The 17,822-nt window shown below is 54.6% G+C and overlaps 1 protein-coding gene across 5 annotated transcripts in view; it reads right to left on the bottom strand.

Annotated features, from left to right (window-relative positions):
* The window catches only part of MRTFA (myocardin related transcription factor A), a 198,047-nt gene that overhangs the window by 3,228 nt on the left and 176,997 nt on the right, over nt 1-17,822 (bottom strand). For 4 of the 5 annotated variants that reach the window (XM_072843822.1, XM_072843821.1, XM_072843824.1 and 1 more), the window contains 10 exons: nt 15,228-15,283; nt 12,909-12,984; nt 11,853-12,014; nt 8,019-8,194; nt 7,363-7,494; nt 5,427-5,680; nt 5,063-5,234; nt 2,735-3,745; nt 1,765-1,926; nt 1,375-1,435 (listed from right to left, as the gene is read on the bottom strand). In XM_072843822.1, the coding sequence (XP_072699923.1) occupies nt 1,375-1,435; nt 1,765-1,926; nt 2,735-3,745; nt 5,063-5,234; nt 5,427-5,680; nt 7,363-7,494; nt 8,019-8,194; nt 11,853-12,014; nt 12,909-12,984; nt 15,228-15,283 (2,262 nt within the window). The remainder of the gene's footprint in view (nt 1-1,374; nt 1,436-1,764; nt 1,927-2,734; nt 3,746-5,062; nt 5,235-5,426; nt 5,681-7,362; nt 7,495-8,018; nt 8,195-11,852; nt 12,015-12,908; nt 12,985-15,227; nt 15,284-17,822) is intronic. The other variant, XM_072843823.1, reaches the window with a different exon arrangement.

The following is a 17,822-nucleotide window of genomic DNA, read 5'->3' as shown; positions in this document are numbered from 1 at the left end:
AAAAAAAAAAAAAAAAAAGATCCCTACACACTAACTGGGATTCAAACTCACAACCCCAGGATTGAAAGTCGTATGTTCCATAGACTGAGCCACACAGGTGTCTATAAAATTCACCGTTTTAAAGTGTACAGATTCATCGCTGAGCTCTGGCTTACCCGGTACCATGTTGCCAGCCCTCCCCCTACCGCCATCATCACAGCACTCGGAGATCTTCCGCACACTCTGCCTCCCTGGCTGCCGCCGCCAGTGAGCTGCCCCAGCCCCTACGCTGCGCCCTCCTCCCCTCCCTGCACCTTCCCTGCACTCGGGATCTCCTCTATCAGTGTGCAAGTGGCTGGCTCTTTGCTCCCTCGGCAGACTTGTGGGCTCCTGCACCCCAGTCCGGGTCACCACCGGCCACCACACTGCTAACTCCGTGACCGCCCAATGACAGCCCTGAACTCCAGGACCTCATGGTCTCTGCCCACTCTGAGCGTCATCTGCTCGTGCCCCTGGACACACTTCCACTTCATCCTCTCTGCTCACCCGATCTCATGGCTCCGAATGCCATCTAGATGCCAACAACTCCCCTGCTTGGCTGTCTCGGGACAAGCAGCTGCACTGAGGCATCCCCAGCGCGGCTCAGGGCTCCCCCTGGCAGTGTTGGGCACCTCAGGCTGAACCTTTAGTAACACCAGGGCTGCTGCCCTCCTGTCGTCTCGCCAGACATGCCTAGTCCATGGCTCTCTAAAGCACACCCCGGCTCAGCTTCTCCCCCTGCTTCGGGCTGGCCCAGGCCCCCTGGGTCTCCACAGCTGCCTCCCGGCTCCTGCCCTTCCAGCTGGAACCACCCTCCGCTCAACTTCATCCAGAGTCTCAGCCCTTCCACCTGCACCCACGAGGCCTCGTGATCTGCCCTGACCTGTAACTTCTCTGACTCCTGAGCCCACACCCCAACTCCAGCACATCTGGCCCCACAGGTGCCCCCCAGGGAGCTCAACGAGGTCAACCCAAATGCCCCCCTTGCCAGCTTTCTGTAGTACTTACTCCTCACACATGGTATAGCTTACTTGTCTACTATTCATCTCCTCACACTAGACTGTGCAAAGGCAAACATCTGTTTTGCTCATCGCTATACTCCAAGCTGGGAGGACAGTGCCCACCACGCAGTGGGTGCTGGGTGAAGCAACCACTGCTGGAGGGCTGCACCCCTGCCCCCTCTGGAGATGGTGTGTGTCTCAAGTGTTGCTACATCGCAACTACAAGGCCTGTCGGCCCCCTTCGGTGTTCTGTAACGAGACTGAAACCGATGAACAAAGCACCCCAGGGTTGAACGCAGCCTGTGGAGCAAGGAAGAGCTTGGCTGGAGAGGCAGCTCAGGAATCTTGGCTTTACCTCCACTCTGAATAAGAATGTCAAACAGGTCATCCATCTGCTGGCTGGAGGAACCATTCTCCTGAGGGACAAATACAGAAGGGGAAGAAGAAAAAAAAAAAAAGGATGAAAATCTAGAACAGGAGGCCTGCAGCCTTGCTTCCACCCTTGAACGGACAGTCAGACCTGCAGAACCCATGGGCCTGGGCACGAGCTCCCAGAGTTCGCTCCTGTCAGGCCAGGCTCTGGCCAGTCTGCCCATAATGCCCCCTCCCCTCCATCCCTGGCCCTGCAAGTCTTCTTCTGCCCCTATCTGCCGGCCAGCTTGGTGGCGGGGGGACACGGTGACAACTGCAGGAACCCGGCCCAGCAGCTGAGGCAGACGCCCACCCTGGCCAGGCCCCAGTCTACCTTCTTCACCTGCTGTCTGGGCTGCTGGCTCACGGCTTCCTCATAGCCAGGCGGCTCCTTCTTCAACAGAGGAGTAGGGGTCCCAAAGAGGGGCTGTGATGGGTGCTCTAGGTCCATCTGGGCTGGTGGGCCAGGGGCTGGAGAACCAGGCTGGGACAAGGGCTGGACAGGAGAACAGGGAGAGAGCTGGTGGTTGGGAGGAGCGAAGCAGCCCCGGGGCCCTGCACAGTCTAAGGAAGCAGGCAGGAGGCGCCCAGGCCAGGACAACCTGCTGCCACACTGGGTTTTCAGAAGCTTGCATGGAAGCCACTGGGGAAGAAGGAACAGGGGACAGGGGAGGCCCTGCCTAACCTGTGACCCTGCAGAGGGTGGGGAGGCATGAGGCTACTGGCTGCCTGGGTTCGGTACAAGCCACGTGGGACAGGGAGGGGCCCTGGTCTCCCATCCTGAGACACCTGGTTCCTGTCACTGTCCCCTCCTCCACTCCCAAGCTCTGCAGGGCCCAGAGGCCACACAAAGCCTAAAGCAGCCTCACCCGTGGACCAGGCTGGGTGGAGGGTCTAAGCTGTGAGTGTGGCAGCAACAGGGAGCCAGCTGCCAAGGACGGCTTGGCGGGGGGGCAGCAGGCCTCTCTGAGGGGTGGAAGGGGCTCAGCCTGGCGGCCCCTGGCCTCTCCCACCCCCAGGGAGCAGAGGCAGGCATGGGCCCTGGCCTGGACTGGGGGGCTGCTCAGGGCCCTCTGCCCAGCTACAGGGACGGGCAGTCCCTGATGGCTCTACCCTCATGGCTGTGGAGTCCTGGGCAGCTCCCTAATCTTTCCAAGTCTTGTACCTTGCCTTGGTGACAAGGGGATAACAATCCTTCACTTCAGAGGACTGAGTGGAGGTTTAAAGGAAGCGAGCACAACCTGCCTAGCCACGGGGGTGCCTGGTAAATGGGCTGTCACCCCCACCCCCCGACACCCAGGTACCTGCTGGGGGCTCCCGCCGGCCAGGCCGGAGCTGTCTGCATTCTTATTGGTCACGGTGAGGACAAGGTGGGTCCCTGTGGAGTCAGTGATGAGGGTGGGAGGTGTGACTCCCTTGATGAGGCCAGGACCCTGTGGGCCCAGAAGCAGCTGGGGAGTGGGGGCTGGCTCAGGCTCTGGCAGCACAGCCTCCTGCTTCACCACCACGGCCGGGGGCACCAGGGGACAAGTGTCCGCGTGGTGGGCAGTAGGGGCCCCCAGGCTGGGGCTGAAGGGGTGCCCAGGACCCGGGGGCTGCCGGCTTAGCTGGCAGCTGGAGAAGCTGTTCTCCTGCTTTACTGGGGTGCCAAGGGGGGCGGGGGCCGGGGCGGGGGCCGGCTGCTGGGCCCGCTTCTCTTGCTCCAGCTGCAACCTCAGCCACTCCACAAGCTGCTGTTTCTGGCGCAGCATGCGGGTCAGCTCTTCGATTTGCTTGTCCTTCTCCTGCAGCATCTGGTCCTTGTCGCGCCCCTCTAGCTCGGCCCGCACCTCAGGGCTCAGGCAGCAGGACCCGGCCCGGGGGCCCTCCTCCTTTACAAGGATCTGTAGTGGCGAGGCCTGCAGGGTGAGCTGGGTCAGTGGCGAAGTCACCATCTCACCAAAGGTGTCCCCGGGCGTGGAGTTCTCATCGCCCGTGCTGAGCAGTGAACGCTCTGAGGGGGTGGGAGACACGGGGGGAGTGGAGCCCGTGCTGCCGAATTTCACCACCCCGTTACTGGTCACTGTGGCTACCACCACCTCGGCGGGGGCCAGGCCTGCTGCCACCAGGGCAGGCCCGGTGCTTAGCCGGGCAGCCGGGAAGGCGACCACCACCTCACCAGCCTTGGGCAGGATGGAGGGGGCAGCAGGGCCCTTGGGGGCTCCTGGGGCAGGGCTGACTTGTTCTTGATATGCACGCAGACGCTCGATCAGGTCTGTCTTGGTGCCTGAGACGGGCAGTGACCGCAGCTTTAGCTCCTGCTTCAGCTCAGCCACCTGCAAGGGGGCCGAGAGTCAGGGGCAGGGCGGCAAGGAGGGCAGGTGGGGAGGTAGGGAGGAGGAGCTCTGCACGTTAGGCTTCATCCATCTGGGTCCCACTGGTGCTTCAGATCCATGAGCCCCTGACCCCCCCACAGCCCTGGAGGGTGAGATGTGTGTGCCTGAGCCCGGCCTCTTCCCTGTTCCCATCCTCACCACACAAGTGACCTGGTTAAAATGCTCCTTACCCCGTCTGGGCATGACATGCCCTCAGCTGTCCCCATCCCCAGCATGGTACCTAGTGTTCAGTTACTTAAATACTTAATTGAATCAACTGGATTTCACAGATGAGAAAACTGAGCTCACAAAAGTAAAATAACTTCAAGATCACCGCTAGTGAGCAGCAGAGTTAGACGTTAAATCTAGGTCTGATGGACTCTGAAGCCTGTGCTCAGCTACCCACACAAGGGCTGCATCTTGCTGGGGTCTGATCATGACTCAGGAAGGGCCAGTCTGCTTCTGAGAACAAACTCTCCAGGGAGAGGGAGAATTTGGTCTGTTCCATCCTCTGATTGAAGCAGAAGAAACAGGCCATGCCCCAGACATGATGCACCCTCCAAGGCCTCAGGACACGAGCAGGGTCTGTGTCCCAAGCACGGGCCACTCTTTTCCCCAACAGACGCAGCAAATTCAGTGGGGCATTAACAGACAAAGTGGAAGCAGCTGGGGAGGTGAAGGGGAAAGCCCCAAGTCTGGATTCTGACTCTACCAGCAGTCAGGTCTCGCCCCTCTGCCCTCAACACCCCCGCTTACTCATCCTTTTTTTTTTTTTTTTTTTTTTAATGAGAGAGAGAGAGAGGCAGAGACACAGGCAGAGGGAGAAACAGGCTCCCTGCAGGGAGCCTGACATGGGACTCGATCCCAGGACTCCAGGATCACGCCCTGGGCTGAAGGCGGCGCTAAACTGCTGAGCCACCTGGGCTGCCCTCCACTTGCTCATCCTTAAGCAGGGGTGATACTCCCTATTTCTCATGCTGCACAGCAAAGGCTCAAGGGAGAAGTTGTATGAAGGGGCTGGCAGGCTCCAAGGCCATGGAGTTCACCGGAATGACCACGATGATGCAGATGTCACAGATGAGCGGGACCAGGCCAGCCTTGGAGCAGGTTCCAGGGGCCTCTGCTGGAGGAGACCAGCGTCTGGAGCTCTGCTCTGCCTTTCATAGCCGTGCATCTTGCTCTCACTGCTTTCCCTACATCCAAACACTAGGCCAGTCCCCATGGGAGGTCAGGTTGGCAGTGGCCCCAGTGCTCCAATGGGAAGGGGCACCCACCCACCTTCATGTCATCCAGGTTGGCAGGCAGAGCTCCTGGCTTGCCAGTCAGTGAGGTGCTGTTCTGACGTGCCAGCCCACTGGGCCCAGGAGCACTCGAGCTGGAGCTGCTACTGGGAGCCGAGAGGCTGCGTATCGGGGGGGCCCCACTGCTTCCTGGGGCCTCACCTGATGGCCTGAAAAGAAAAGGTAGACATGAGCACCCTGCCAGTATCACCCTCGGGGCAGAGATGGGGGTGGGGGTGGGGCAGGAGGATCCAGACCAAAGGGTCCTTAAAGATCTGGGCTTCAGCCACACCAGGCCTGGCATGGGCTGGACAGGGTGCCTGCGGGGGGATGGGCAGGGTGGTGCCGAGGCAGGCTCCTACTTTGGCGGAGCGGGCAGGATGGTCTGGTAGTTATAGTGCTGCTGCTGCTGCTGGTTGAGGATCTGGAGCTGGAGGAAGAGCTGCTGCTGCTGCAGGATCTTGGCATAGGAGGAGTCCATGGGAGGTGCCCCCTTGTCCTGCTTTTGGTCCGGGGGGATGTACTGGTGATACTTGAGCTTCTTCACCTTTGGCTTCAGCTCCTTGGCTTTCTTGCTGCGCTGCGACTTCTCACTGGCAGACTTGGGTTGGCTTTGCTGAGGGCACAGGATACACAGGGCGCCATCAGGGGGCAGTGTTGGGCTCCTCAGAAAACCCCGTCCTCCACCCTGCCCAGTTCCACGCTTCCCGCTGCTGCTCGCTGGGGACGGACCGCACTCCTCTACAAGCAGCGGCCTCAACATTGCCCACAGGCTGCCGGGGTGGGGGCATGGGCTGTGGGGGGCTGTACGCAGCCCCTCTTACTTAAAGGAGTCTCTGGCCTGGAGAGAAAATCAACCAAATGCAGATGTTACCATGACCTCCAGTAAAGAGTGAACACGCCAAAGTTAAAACAGCTGGATGATGGAGCTCACACCCTCCACACCAGCGACTTTACAAAGATCGGGTCATACAGACCCACAGCTTAGTGCGCTGGGGGACTGGGGAGCCAGCCCACAAGGACTGAGGCATTACCCGGAAAAGAGGAAGGGTACACGGATATATTTACACTATTCTTTCAAATTTGTAGTGGTCAAAAGGTAGCACCAGTTGTGCTAACCAGGACCAGATCTGAGGAAGGATTTTTTTGGGAAAAACTTTGATATCTGTGGCCAACCAGGAACAGACCACAGAAGGGCACTGGGACCCCGGGAGGAGGGGCTCACTGCCTCCCATGGGATGAGGAAGCCACAAAACTTGAAATTTCCTGCCAGTAGCAGGGCCTCAGGGCCTCGCAGAGATGGTGCAAATGGGGAACCCTGGGGGCAGAGGAGCCCCACGGGGAGGTAGCAGCCAGAGGCAGAGCAAGGGAAGGGGAACCTGGAGGGCTCCCAGGCTGTGAGCAGCAGCAGGACGGGGTCCCAGTCAGGGCAGGGTCTGTGTCAGGGGCAGACGGTCAGACAACAGGAGGAGACAGAGGAGCAGCTGGGGCAGGAAGGAAGGGAATCCGCCCAGCAGGTGTAGGGGCACTGGCGAGGAGAGGCAGCAGTGGGCAGTCGGGAGCTGAGTCCCAGAGACCCTGGTGGCAGGAGCTCTGTGGGGCAGGGAGGACAGGGCCCTGGCTCTTGGGCCCTGCACTTAATTAGCCTCAGTGCCCCACACAGCATCTGCACACGGCGGTCCCCAGTGGGCATCTCACAGGTGGTGAGCCTTGCCGCTCAGACAGGTTAGGTCAGGGCCTGCAGGAGGAGAGCAAAACCTGCCCAGGGGCACCTGGCTGGCTCAGCCTTGGTCTTGGAGTTGTAAGTTCAAGCTCCATGTTGGGTGTAGAGATTACTTACAACCTTAAAAAAAGAAAATACCCAAGGTGGCCCCTGGGTGACCTTGGGCCCATCACTTCACTTCTGTTTCATCACTCATGGAACAGGCTACCATGGCCTCAAGGAGTGTCAGTGGACCAGGGGCTGTGCTGGGTGTGCTTTCAGGGGGGATGGTGGACCGGGGGCTATGCTGGCTGTGCTTTCAGGGGGGATGGTGGAAGAAGAGCCAGGAAGACCCAGTCCAGACCCTGGCTCATGGCGCTCCGTAAGTGGCGGCTGCGAGCGTGACAGCCAGTGTCCACAGAGAGCACAGAGGGAACTCCCACGTTACCTCAGTGACCTCTGCTGGTCCCTGAGCAGAGGAAGGAGATATGCACCCCACTCCCTGTAGCTGTCCCCCACCAAAAACAAGAATAAAATCACACAGGGTTCAGAGGGCCCCACAGCAGGGGAGGGAGGGCAGTCTCTGGGGTCTGTACCTTAATGAGTGTCGGGGTGGGCTTGGCCGGGGGAGCTGTGGTTCCATTGGTGAGGCTGGGAGGCAGAGGAGGCTGCTCTGCCAGGAAAAGTGTTTCTCCGGAATCCGGGCCCAATGGGAGTTGAGACACAACCTGAGAGAGAAGGAGGGGGTGAGGACAGCCTCCCTGTCTGGCTGCCCCAGGAGGTGCAGACACACCAGGTGGAGGTGCATTCCAGCCCCACCCTCCCCAGAGGCCGCTGTGGACACCTCCTCCAGCCCCGGCACTGTCGGGGGGCAAATGGTGGGCAAAGATGAGGGGGGTTGATAAGAGCAGTCCCCGGGGTGCCAAGCAGAGGGAACTGGAATACAGAGACACAAAGGGCAGGAAACAAGCCACTGAACTCAATGCGGGAGAAGTGGCTGGTTCCAAGTGGATGCGGACAGGCCGGGAAGCCCCAGGGATCTCACTGTGAGGCTGAAACGGGCCTGTGGCTGACCTCTCCACCCTCCCCACCACTGGGACTCAAGCAGCCAACTCCGGAGCTGCTAGGGCAACCCCTACCTCCAATCCTCCAGCTTCCCAGTCCCACCTGGCCCATGAGACCCCACTCTGGGTAGCTCCAGCAAGTCTTGTGCCCTGGGGGAGTGGGAAAACATCCAGAGGGGAGGGCTCACCTGAGTAGGGGATACAGAGGTGGCACTGGGTAGTGGCTCGCTGACTCGGGCTTCCAAGGGTGATGGCACGGAGCTCTGGGATTCATGGCTAGCAGGCTGCTCAGGGGATAAGGCATCACTGCTGTCCTCATCGAAGGAAGAGCTGTCTGCTACTTTCGGATAATTCACCTGGCCCACTGAAAGTCAAAGCCGGTGTGAGACTCTGCCTCCAAGACCCCACAAATGGGAAGAGGTGCTGTGCTCCCCAGCCTAGGCACCTGTGCCAGTAGGTGCCTGCCCCCCATCCCCACCCCAGTGAGGTGAGAAAGACTGGCTGCTGACCTCCAAAAGAGCTCCAGGAAAAATCATCACGACCCCAAGACAACAGCAGGAAGAGCACAGCTACTACGTTGTCAAAGCGCCCTCTTGCCTGTGACTCTACACCATGTCCAATACTGAGACTCAAGTTCCACTCCCTCCCTGCAGCCTGCAGCCTCCTCCATCTCATCTGGATGTTTCTCTGCTATTAAAGGCACTTCATGTCCATCCTGTGGTAGCAAAAAACTCTCCTCTTCCCCCAGAGGCCTTGTGGAGCCTGCAATGAAGGCTCAAAGGGACCAACAGCCCAAGAACGCGGCTCCTCCCCTGGGCTGCCTTGACCCTCTGAAGGCAGGGTCAGGCTCAGGGCCTCTGGAAAAGATGCGCCTGCTCGGACAGGTGAACAGGATTACTGGAAGTATGGTGACTTTCCTTTTAGCGGCCTGCGACCCCCAGAGACCCAAGACCTGGCAGCATCAGCCCCTCAAAGAAAATCCATCCTGCCTGTTCCAAGTGGCCTGGCTCCAAGTGGCCTGCCCAGCCACATGGCCAGGGCCCTGGAGGCCTGAGCACATGCGCTCCCAGGGCTGCTGGGGCCAGGCTGGGAGGGAGGAGCAGGAGGGGCACAGCCCTAGAATGCAAATCCCAGGACACAAAGGGAAGCAAAGACAAGTAGGATATTTCAAAAAAATTCACATCACAACCACCTGCCCTGCACTGCTAGGGGAAGAGGTTCGGCCCCGGTCTGCTGGTCTCACAGGAGGAACCCAGGCAGGGGTCACAGCACAGCGGTGAGCTGTGGGGCGAGCTTGGGGGAATTTGCTGTGCTGGGAAGACCTCGGATAGGGAACAAGAACAAACTAGGAACCCTCTCAGCAGACTCTTCCTCTCCAAGGCCACGACCTGAGGCTCTCTCTCCTCCCCTGGAGCCAGGGAAAGACATACCTGAGCTCGAACCTCTGCCAGCCAGAAGTGCTGATGGGGCCAGTAATGCCCATGGCTGGGCTGGCTCCTGTCCCCCAGCAGGGCTGGCTCATACACTGCCTCACATCTGTTCTGGCAGCGGCCATGCATGTGGCGCATGCGAGACATGGAGCTCGATTACTGCTGGGTACTTCGGGCCACGGACACATCTAGATTTCTCCCAGCATCTCTTCCTCCCAGCAAGGAGACATGCCATGGAAGGCAGTCACAAGGCACCTGGCACAGGACGGTGGAATCCACGATGGAGGAGCTCTGGATCCACCCGAGAGGGCAGTCCAACTAGAGCAAGTGGCTGGCCACACTAGAGAAGCCCAAGACCAGGGTGGGCCAGGGTCCCTGCAGAGTCCACTTCTCTCCCCATTGTGGCCAGGTGCAGGCTGTGGAGAGACAGGGTCCCTGCCCTCTAATTTTGGTCCAGTCACCTCTGCTCAAGGGAAACACAGACTCTGAGGAGATGCTCAGGGAAGACTTCTTGGAGGACAGATCTTGACATGAATCTTACAGATCAACTTAGGGTGGCCTGGAGGAGGGGGCTGTGTGTGAGCACAGAGGTGGCAGTGGTGTGCTGAGTGGCCGTGGGGAAGTCAGTGGGAAGTCAGCCTATGTAAGGCCCATCTTTATCAGGGCTCAGGACCACCTCGTCTCCCTCCCCATACTCCCCACACCCAGGGTCAACTCCTTCTCCTCCTCCTCCTCAGAGCTGGCCTGAGTCTCTCCCCATGCCATTCCCCCATCTCCTCCTCTCCTTCCTCTCAGCCACAGACCTGCATTTCTCACAGTCCACTACCTCCCTCTTTCTTCTCCACTCACTTCTTGAACAAATGGCCTGCACTTGCTGTCAATACTTCCTTCCCACCTACTCGTTCCCCAACCCGCATGATCTGGCTTTTGCTGGCAAATGCTCCTTTCTCTCAGGTCACTAATGGTCATTACCTGCTTACCAAACTAGGCTTCTCCCTGTCCTCAAACAAGCTTTGCTCTGCCACACCTCCAAGCCACTGCCCAAGTGGTCCCCTCTGCCTGGAATGTCCTTGGGGAGGCAGACAGCATGACACATTTGGGGACCACCTTTGTCAAATGGGGAAGGTACAGAAGGACATGTCCTTCTCACTGTACAGCACTGGCATCTGATCAGGAGCCAGACTCAGAAATTGCCTGTTCATAGTCAGTCTTCTCTCATTCTTCAGTCATTCCTTGGGGACAGTGTCATATTTTGTTCATCTTTGTAAGCTGCAGGACTTCACAAAGGGCCTAGCACAAGGCTGACTCTTGCATTTTGGCTGGCAGGAGAGTCCAGAACTGTCCCTGGCCTAAACATAGGCCTGAAATCAGGGGCTGCTGTGGAACCTGGTGAGGATCGGGCCGCAGAACACTGAGCTGAGGGGGGCTGAATGCCAGGGCAGAATAGTGAACTAAGAGGGCTGCTGGCACCAAATGACAAAGGGGCTGTTAAGAGCACGCTGGCTGCCTCTTACGCTGTCAAACCACTGTCCATAGCGCAGAGGCCTTGGAAAGCCAAAGTCTCCTGGACCCAGGCCTCATGGCCCAACTTGGCCTGCTCTGAGTCCGTGGTTCGCCCTGGTGACCGGCCCAGAAGATCTAACTCCTTCTAATAGAGGGAGCAGTTGAGCCTCCTCCCCTGAGGGAATGGCTATCTTCCAGGGGCAGGAAGGCACAGCCTTGTATGGAACCAGGTCTTAGGTCCACTGTAGCCGAGAAGACACGTCCTCTTGCTGCCAATTACCAAAGTCTAAAGGAATCATGTCCAAACACCTGCCCATGGAACACAAGGTCCTGGCACGTCCAGGACTCTCCCCACCTCCAACCTCCTGTCCCAACATCCCCTCTTCTAGCTCCACGCCCAGGCTGCTGTTCTCCCCCTCCAGGAGCCTGCAGTGCCTATCTCCCCATGAGTACTTTAATTCTTACTCCTCCTGCAGCCTCAACATCATCTCTCCCAACAACACCCCCCATCAGGACTGGGCTGGGAACCCTCCTCCATGTGCCCAAAGCAGCTGGTGCTCCCTCTGGCACAATTTTCGCCTTTGCCTTGCTGCTGTTTACCTGCCTGTATCTGTCCCGAGGTGTGAGCTCGATAAGGGCGAGGGTCTTGCTCTGCTTTGTAGGGCTATGGTCCTAGCACCTAGCACACCTCTGATCGATCAATATTTGTTAAGTATCTGTGCAAAGTGCCAGGCTCCAAGAAGAGATTTCACTAATAAACAGTAAGGAAGAGACTTCTAATTCTTGGCACCTCGATAGGTTCACATACACTAATCCCAACATCTAGCTACCCCGTGAGAGAGGAACAAGCCTCTGAGTATACAGAGAAGACAGTGGACAGAGGCCCTTCTGTTATATAGTCAGTTATTCTGACATGATCCCGGAGGCCAATGGCACGGTCCCAAGCTAACACAACCTGTTTCTCAGGCTCTCACCCTCTGCACCTCAGTTCCCCAAGTCAAAGCAGGAAGTTAAGCAGCAAGAAGACTAGAGCCCCTTCCTTCTGCATTTGGCCTGCTGTGGCCACACAGGGTGCCTGGCCCTCCTCACCAATGATAGCTTCTTTCAAGCTGGACTCCACAGGTAGAATGTTCTTCTCAACCAGCTCCATGGGGCCTGGCCTCTGTGCAATCTTCTCATTGAGGTCATCGGCCAGTCTGGCTCTCTTCAGCTTCAGCTGCTTGGCCTGGAGGGAAGGCTCGGCCGAGGTCTCTGCCCGTGGGAGAGAATGGAGTGCAGGAGGATGTAGGAATGGACCTAGCTCTACCCTGGGAACTACAGTGCAGCTCTCCTTCCCTCTGAGGAAGGAGCAGAAGCCATCAGGATGCAGAGAGTGTCCCAGGCAGAGAAGAGTGGCCCAGCCTTAAGTTCTACAGGACATAAGAAGGAGCCCCTGACTGCAGAGTGTGGGCCCGTCAAGCAAAGGTCACCAAACACAGGGAGCTACAGAGTGGAAAGTGTAGTAGACAATGGAGCATGCCCTGCCCTCCCTCAAGCTTTCTGGGTTATGAAGGCAATTCAGCCCCTGCTCTGGGTCTCGGTGTCTCTGTCTATATGATGCGGGGCTCAGACTGAGGAAGTTCTCTTCCTGGCTCAAAGGTGACTCAAAACTAAAAACAACAACAAAATGTAGAGAGATTCACACTGCTTTCAGCAGCCAAAACCATCCCTTTGGTAGAATGTGGACAGAAGGGTGTGCGGGGGTCAGGTGGAGCACATCTATGATGAGCTTACTTGCGTGTCACAGGTGCTCACATGAATGCTGAATGAATATGGGAATGAACAGTGAATGAAAATAGAAAATAACTGCACTTTTAGAAAATTCTGGAAAAAGGACTTTCATACCAAGGGATGACAAGATCTGGGGCCACCAGATGGCCAGAGGAGAAGAGGACAAGCCAACCAGAGAGAATGGGGTTGTGCTGCTTTGGGAATTCCCAGAACCAAGGTGGCTATCACAGGGCTGCTGTTTTGCTGTGCTAAGGCTTGACTTACCCACTGTCAACAGAAATGGGAGTGATAAGAAAGAGGGAAGAAGAAATGTGGGTAATGCACAGTAGAAACAGTGAGGGCAAGGGGAGGAACCATTTCCAAACTATAACACACCTTCCAAAATATGCATCCTGACCAGTTCCGATCTCTCCGGCCGGGAACGAATCTTCCGTTTCAGATAGTCCTCTGTCTACAGAAAAAAAACACACCAAGAGGATCTCAAATCCAGGACACAAGTTATGGAATCTTTGTAGCCCCCACCCTGACATCTCAGCCTGGAGCCTGCAGGATTCTGAGGCTAGTGGAGGTCTGGGGGGCTGCATCTACTTCCAACGCACCTGCCTAGGGCAACCCCCCCACCATCAGTCAAGATTATTTGTCTCTCTGAGGCTGAACTACTAATATATTTCTTAAAAATTACTTGTACTATCATAAAAGTAATACGTGTTCAACAAACAAAACTTAGAAAAATCACAAAGTAAAATAATAATAAAAAATTTTAATCACCCACTGTATTTTGGGATATTTCTAATCATTCTTCCACACAGAAGAGTCTAATTTTGCAGAGTTGTAATCATAGTGAATATAATTTTATATCTTGTTCAAAAACTGGAACACTGTATGATCTCATGAGCATTTTCCATTCAGTATGAATGGCTGCCAAGAGGAATACTAATTCTGATACATGGTGTCATAGCTGTAGTTCCTTCAGGTCCAATGCCCTCGTTTCTGCATTTCTGAGACTCCAGGTGAACTAAACCACTCACCAGTTTCAACGCCAGCCCCCTGCCTGGCTCTTGTCTTATAAATGCCCAGGTGGCCCAAGAGTCTGTGCTCTTAACCCATGCACCAGAACTTTTCAAACAACAGGTTGAGACCATTGGTAGGTCAAAACCAGCACAGGACAGGATAGGACAAGGAAGACCAGAGTAGAGTAGACAACTCTAGAAGAAAACTCTAGTAGAAAAAACCAGAGCACACCGCATGTGGGAAAGGAAAGCCCTGGTGCTCGCCAACTGCCTCGGTGCTGACTGGGTAGCTCTGCACCAGCCCTGGGGTAGCACGGAGCTCTCCAGGAGATGGCTCTATCACTCTGCCCCATCTACAGAGGGCAAGGGTCCTGCCGTGGCTGCTATAGAAGATGGTAGAACAGGTGTGTCAGACACAACAAGACTTCATGGGCAACAGAGCAAAGCATATTTTCTAAGCCACCTGCCATTCTGAACGGTGGTGAAGGACAAGCTAGAATGCAGTGCTACTTAAGGAAATACAACCAAGGTCTGTGTCCTAGCTTTGCCACTTACTAGCTGGACATCTTAATTAACCTCTCTTGGCTGCATCTAAGAAATGAAGAGAAGAACACCTATCTCACAAAAGTTGAGGTAAGGATAAACAAGATAATGTCACTCTGCATATGGAAGTACTAGTAACCACAGTTCTAATTAGCTCCAATTAGCTCCTTGCCTACTTGAGAAGCAGTACAGGTAATAGCACCAAGTCTTACAACTGGGTTGGGCACCCGGGCAACGCCACCCCTGCCCCGTTGTCTTCCCCACTCTTCCCAGGAACTACAACAGTGTACTTTGTTACTGCTTTGGGTTCTGGTGTCCATGATCTCATTCTTCCCACTCACTCTAAGAATTGATCATAATTTTCCTTAGAAATTTTTTAAAAATAAAATAAGAAAGATGGTAAAAAGTCTTAGAGGTAAATATTTCAGTCTCTAAAAGAGCTGTATGTGTCTTAAGGAGCCTCGCCCTATATGGTCCTCTACTGGGGAGGTTCCCTTTCCTTGTCTTTTATGTGAAAGAAAAAAGTAAAGGGGGCGGAGGGGAAGCACGTTCTGGAGACTTCCTCATATCTGCCCACACTGGGCAGCAGAATATCCCCCTGAGGCCCCTGAGGGAACTGAAACCAAGGGGGGACGAGGCAGCAGGCCAGGTGCTGTAGCACGAACTGGGGGCCCAGCTTCTGCATCCATAGCCTCGAGTGGACACTGGCCACTCACGGCACATGGAGACTGGTGAGGCTTCCTGCCCTTCGGAATGCTCATCCTGGAGAAACCTGGGCAGTGCAGCCATGGACTTGGAAAACCAGCCCTCAGCAAGCTTTTCCATGGCTGGTGTCTGTGTCCTAACATCTACCAAAGGTTAAATGGAATCAAAGATGAGAAAATACCAGCGATCTCCAAAGCAACAGAGGAGAGGACTGCTGATCATCACATACTCTTAAATGCAGTAAAGGAGAAACTCTGATCACATTTCACATCATGCTGCAAGACGGCTAGGGTAGGGACGGAACAGAAAAAGGCAGCGCTTTGTTTCTGGAACCGAGGTGTGGGTTGGCCCCAGGGCTAGCCCCTTCCACTACCCTGGAAGGAATACACCAGCAATACACTGGGCTCTGGAGGCCCTCGGGGAAGAAAAGCCTTACCCTGGCCCGCTCCAAGCTCCTTCTCTGTTCATGAAATGCAGCTGGACTTTTCAAAGCTGTTGGGAAAAAAAAAATGAAATCACAAAAGAATTACTTTTATGAAGCATCATGTGTACAACTACAATTTACAGTGGACAAGGCATTTTTATTCAAGTTAATTTTAGCAATATTAATCAGTGGAAGTGAAGAACACGGCACCTGAGTAAGCACGTATCTTTATGGTTCAGCTATCCCATTAAAATAGTTGTGGTTACTTTTTTCCTAATGTGAACAGTCACTGTCTAAGCTTGGCTCTATAAAGTGCACAAACAATAGAACTTTTTTAAAAAAAGATTTTATTTATTCATTTGAGAGAGAGAGACAGAGACAGAGATAGAGCAGGAGAGGGCATGAGCAGGGAGGAGTGGGAGCCCAAAGCGGGGCTCAGTCCCAGGACCCCAGGATCATCACTGAAGGCAGACGCCTAACCTACTAAGCCACTGGAATGGAATGTAACTTAAAGACATATGTCTGCATAGGTGCCATTTCCTTCTTCACTTGAGCTGATATAGCACTGCTAAAACCACCTTGAATTTCATCTCTGAGGACTAAAAGAACTTCATGGTGATTGTATGGCTGGCCGGGGGCACACCACCAGCAGCTGACAGAAGGGCTCATTGCCGCCCCTGAAATCCACTACACAGACCACAGATCTCCACTCAGCAGATGACCAAACCAGAACCAAATCTCCTCAAATGTGGCACAATGAAGACAGTTTTTTTTGTCAAACACTTGTCTATAAAGACAAAGGAGGAGTTGGGAAACCATGAGGGTGAGAGGGGGAAAGGCTTGACTCCCAACAAGTAAGGAACAACAGCAATAAGAGAAATTTACAAGACAAGGTCAGTTTCACTTCTGCTGCCCTGAATTTCAGAACAGCTGTGAAACTGTGTGTGGAGATAACTTTTGCTAGGCTGCTGGCTGTAGTAGGAGCACAGGGCAGAAGCTAAAAGTAGCGAGAGCACAGATATGACCTTATCCTGCCTGGGCTTTTTTGCTTCCTCTCCCATCCCGCTCCTGGGGGCTGGGTCTCAGCAACAACAGTCCCAGAAGAAAGATCTAAATGTCCCAGCAGTACTTATTTAAAAAACAAACATTTCATAAAAATGGATCATTTAAAAAGATCCTTTGAGAGCCCACCCCATCTTCTAACAGCAGGGGGAGCCCTAGATTTAACAAATAATCTCTAAGAAGAACCAGCACAGCCTTCCTCCCCACCTACCAGAGCAATCCCGGCACTGTGCAGGCTAGCCCAGCTCTCAGCTGGGGAGGTCTCGGGCAATTTAGTGGTAAGTGGACAGCTCCTGCATCTGCCTCTCCTGGGTAAAGCTGGTTCAACTCCAGAACCAGTCTCCCAAAGCCCTGATATCCCAGAATCTGGGAATACACGGCTGTGATGGATCACTCTGAGAGCTTATCACACGGATGAGACAGTGAGTACAAAGAATCAAAGCAAAAACTCACAGTGTCTGCCCCGCCCCCCCCCCCCTCCAGCTTCCTTTCTGCCTCACTCCTAGGCCTAGCACTCACCACCAGCAGACACTGTTTCCAACTGGCTGTCAGCCTCCCACCATTAGGACATGCTCCAGCAGGGCATGACTTTCCTTTGTTTCTGAGCATCCCCCTACTGCCTACAGTACCCAGCATGTAATTCATTCAATGAATCAATGAATATTCTGTAAGAAATGGACACACAAGGTGTACACTAGTGCCAGGAAAGTGGAGGGTTCTGTGGTGGAACTCTAAACTTTCTAAACTTTCACCTGAATGGCCAGAATTTTGGTTCTCATCTGGGTTCAAAACTTCACAGAAGTCCTGGATAGAAAAATCAAAGCATTTGTGGTCTTTACCTGGGTTCAACCGATCACTACTAGTGTGACACAGGGGATTGCTTTCTGGGTCTCATTTTCTTCTTCTGTAAAGTGAGAATCTGCCTGCCTCTCAGGACTCTTGTGAGAGTCAAATGGAAGTGGAAGGCTCTGAAGCAAGTGGTGCACACACAGACGACCTTGAAGTGCTGTTGTCACCAAATGCAGTGGCGTAGCTGAATCATGGGTTCGATTCCCACACATGTCTGCTAGTTTTGGTACCACAGTCACAGATGATCTATCTAAAACCTGGGCTCGTTGGCTGCCTCAACAATCTTTATCGGCTATCCTAAGGGGTAATGCACAAATCCAATTTTTGGAAAAACAACTTGCAAAGCACAAAATTCCTAGATGGAAGGGGAGTCTATCAAGGATGATGCAGCACTAACGGGTGAAGAGGAAAGAGAACTGACTGTCGCATAGATGACTTCCTGTTTGGTAAGGAAGAGATTAATATTTATGGAGTGCCTACTTATGTGACTGGCACTGTTCCAGATATTTTAAACATATTATCTGATTTATTATTTCTAATGATCCCATGTGGTAGGTAATACTCCAATTTACAGATAAAGACAGGCTCAAGAGGGCAGGAAAGGCCAGCAAGTGGCAGAGTTAAGATTACAACCTCACTCTATCTCACCCTCAAGTCAGACCTTCTTCCCATTCCTCTGGGTTGATTTCTTAACTT

This window comes from Canis lupus, chromosome 11, assembly GCF_048164855.1.
Source record: "Canis lupus baileyi chromosome 11, mCanLup2.hap1, whole genome shotgun sequence".
Taxonomy (NCBI): domain Eukaryota; kingdom Metazoa; phylum Chordata; class Mammalia; order Carnivora; family Canidae; genus Canis; species Canis lupus.
The sequence above is the reverse complement of the archived record's forward strand: the minus strand, read 5'-3'. Positions and strand labels throughout refer to the sequence as shown.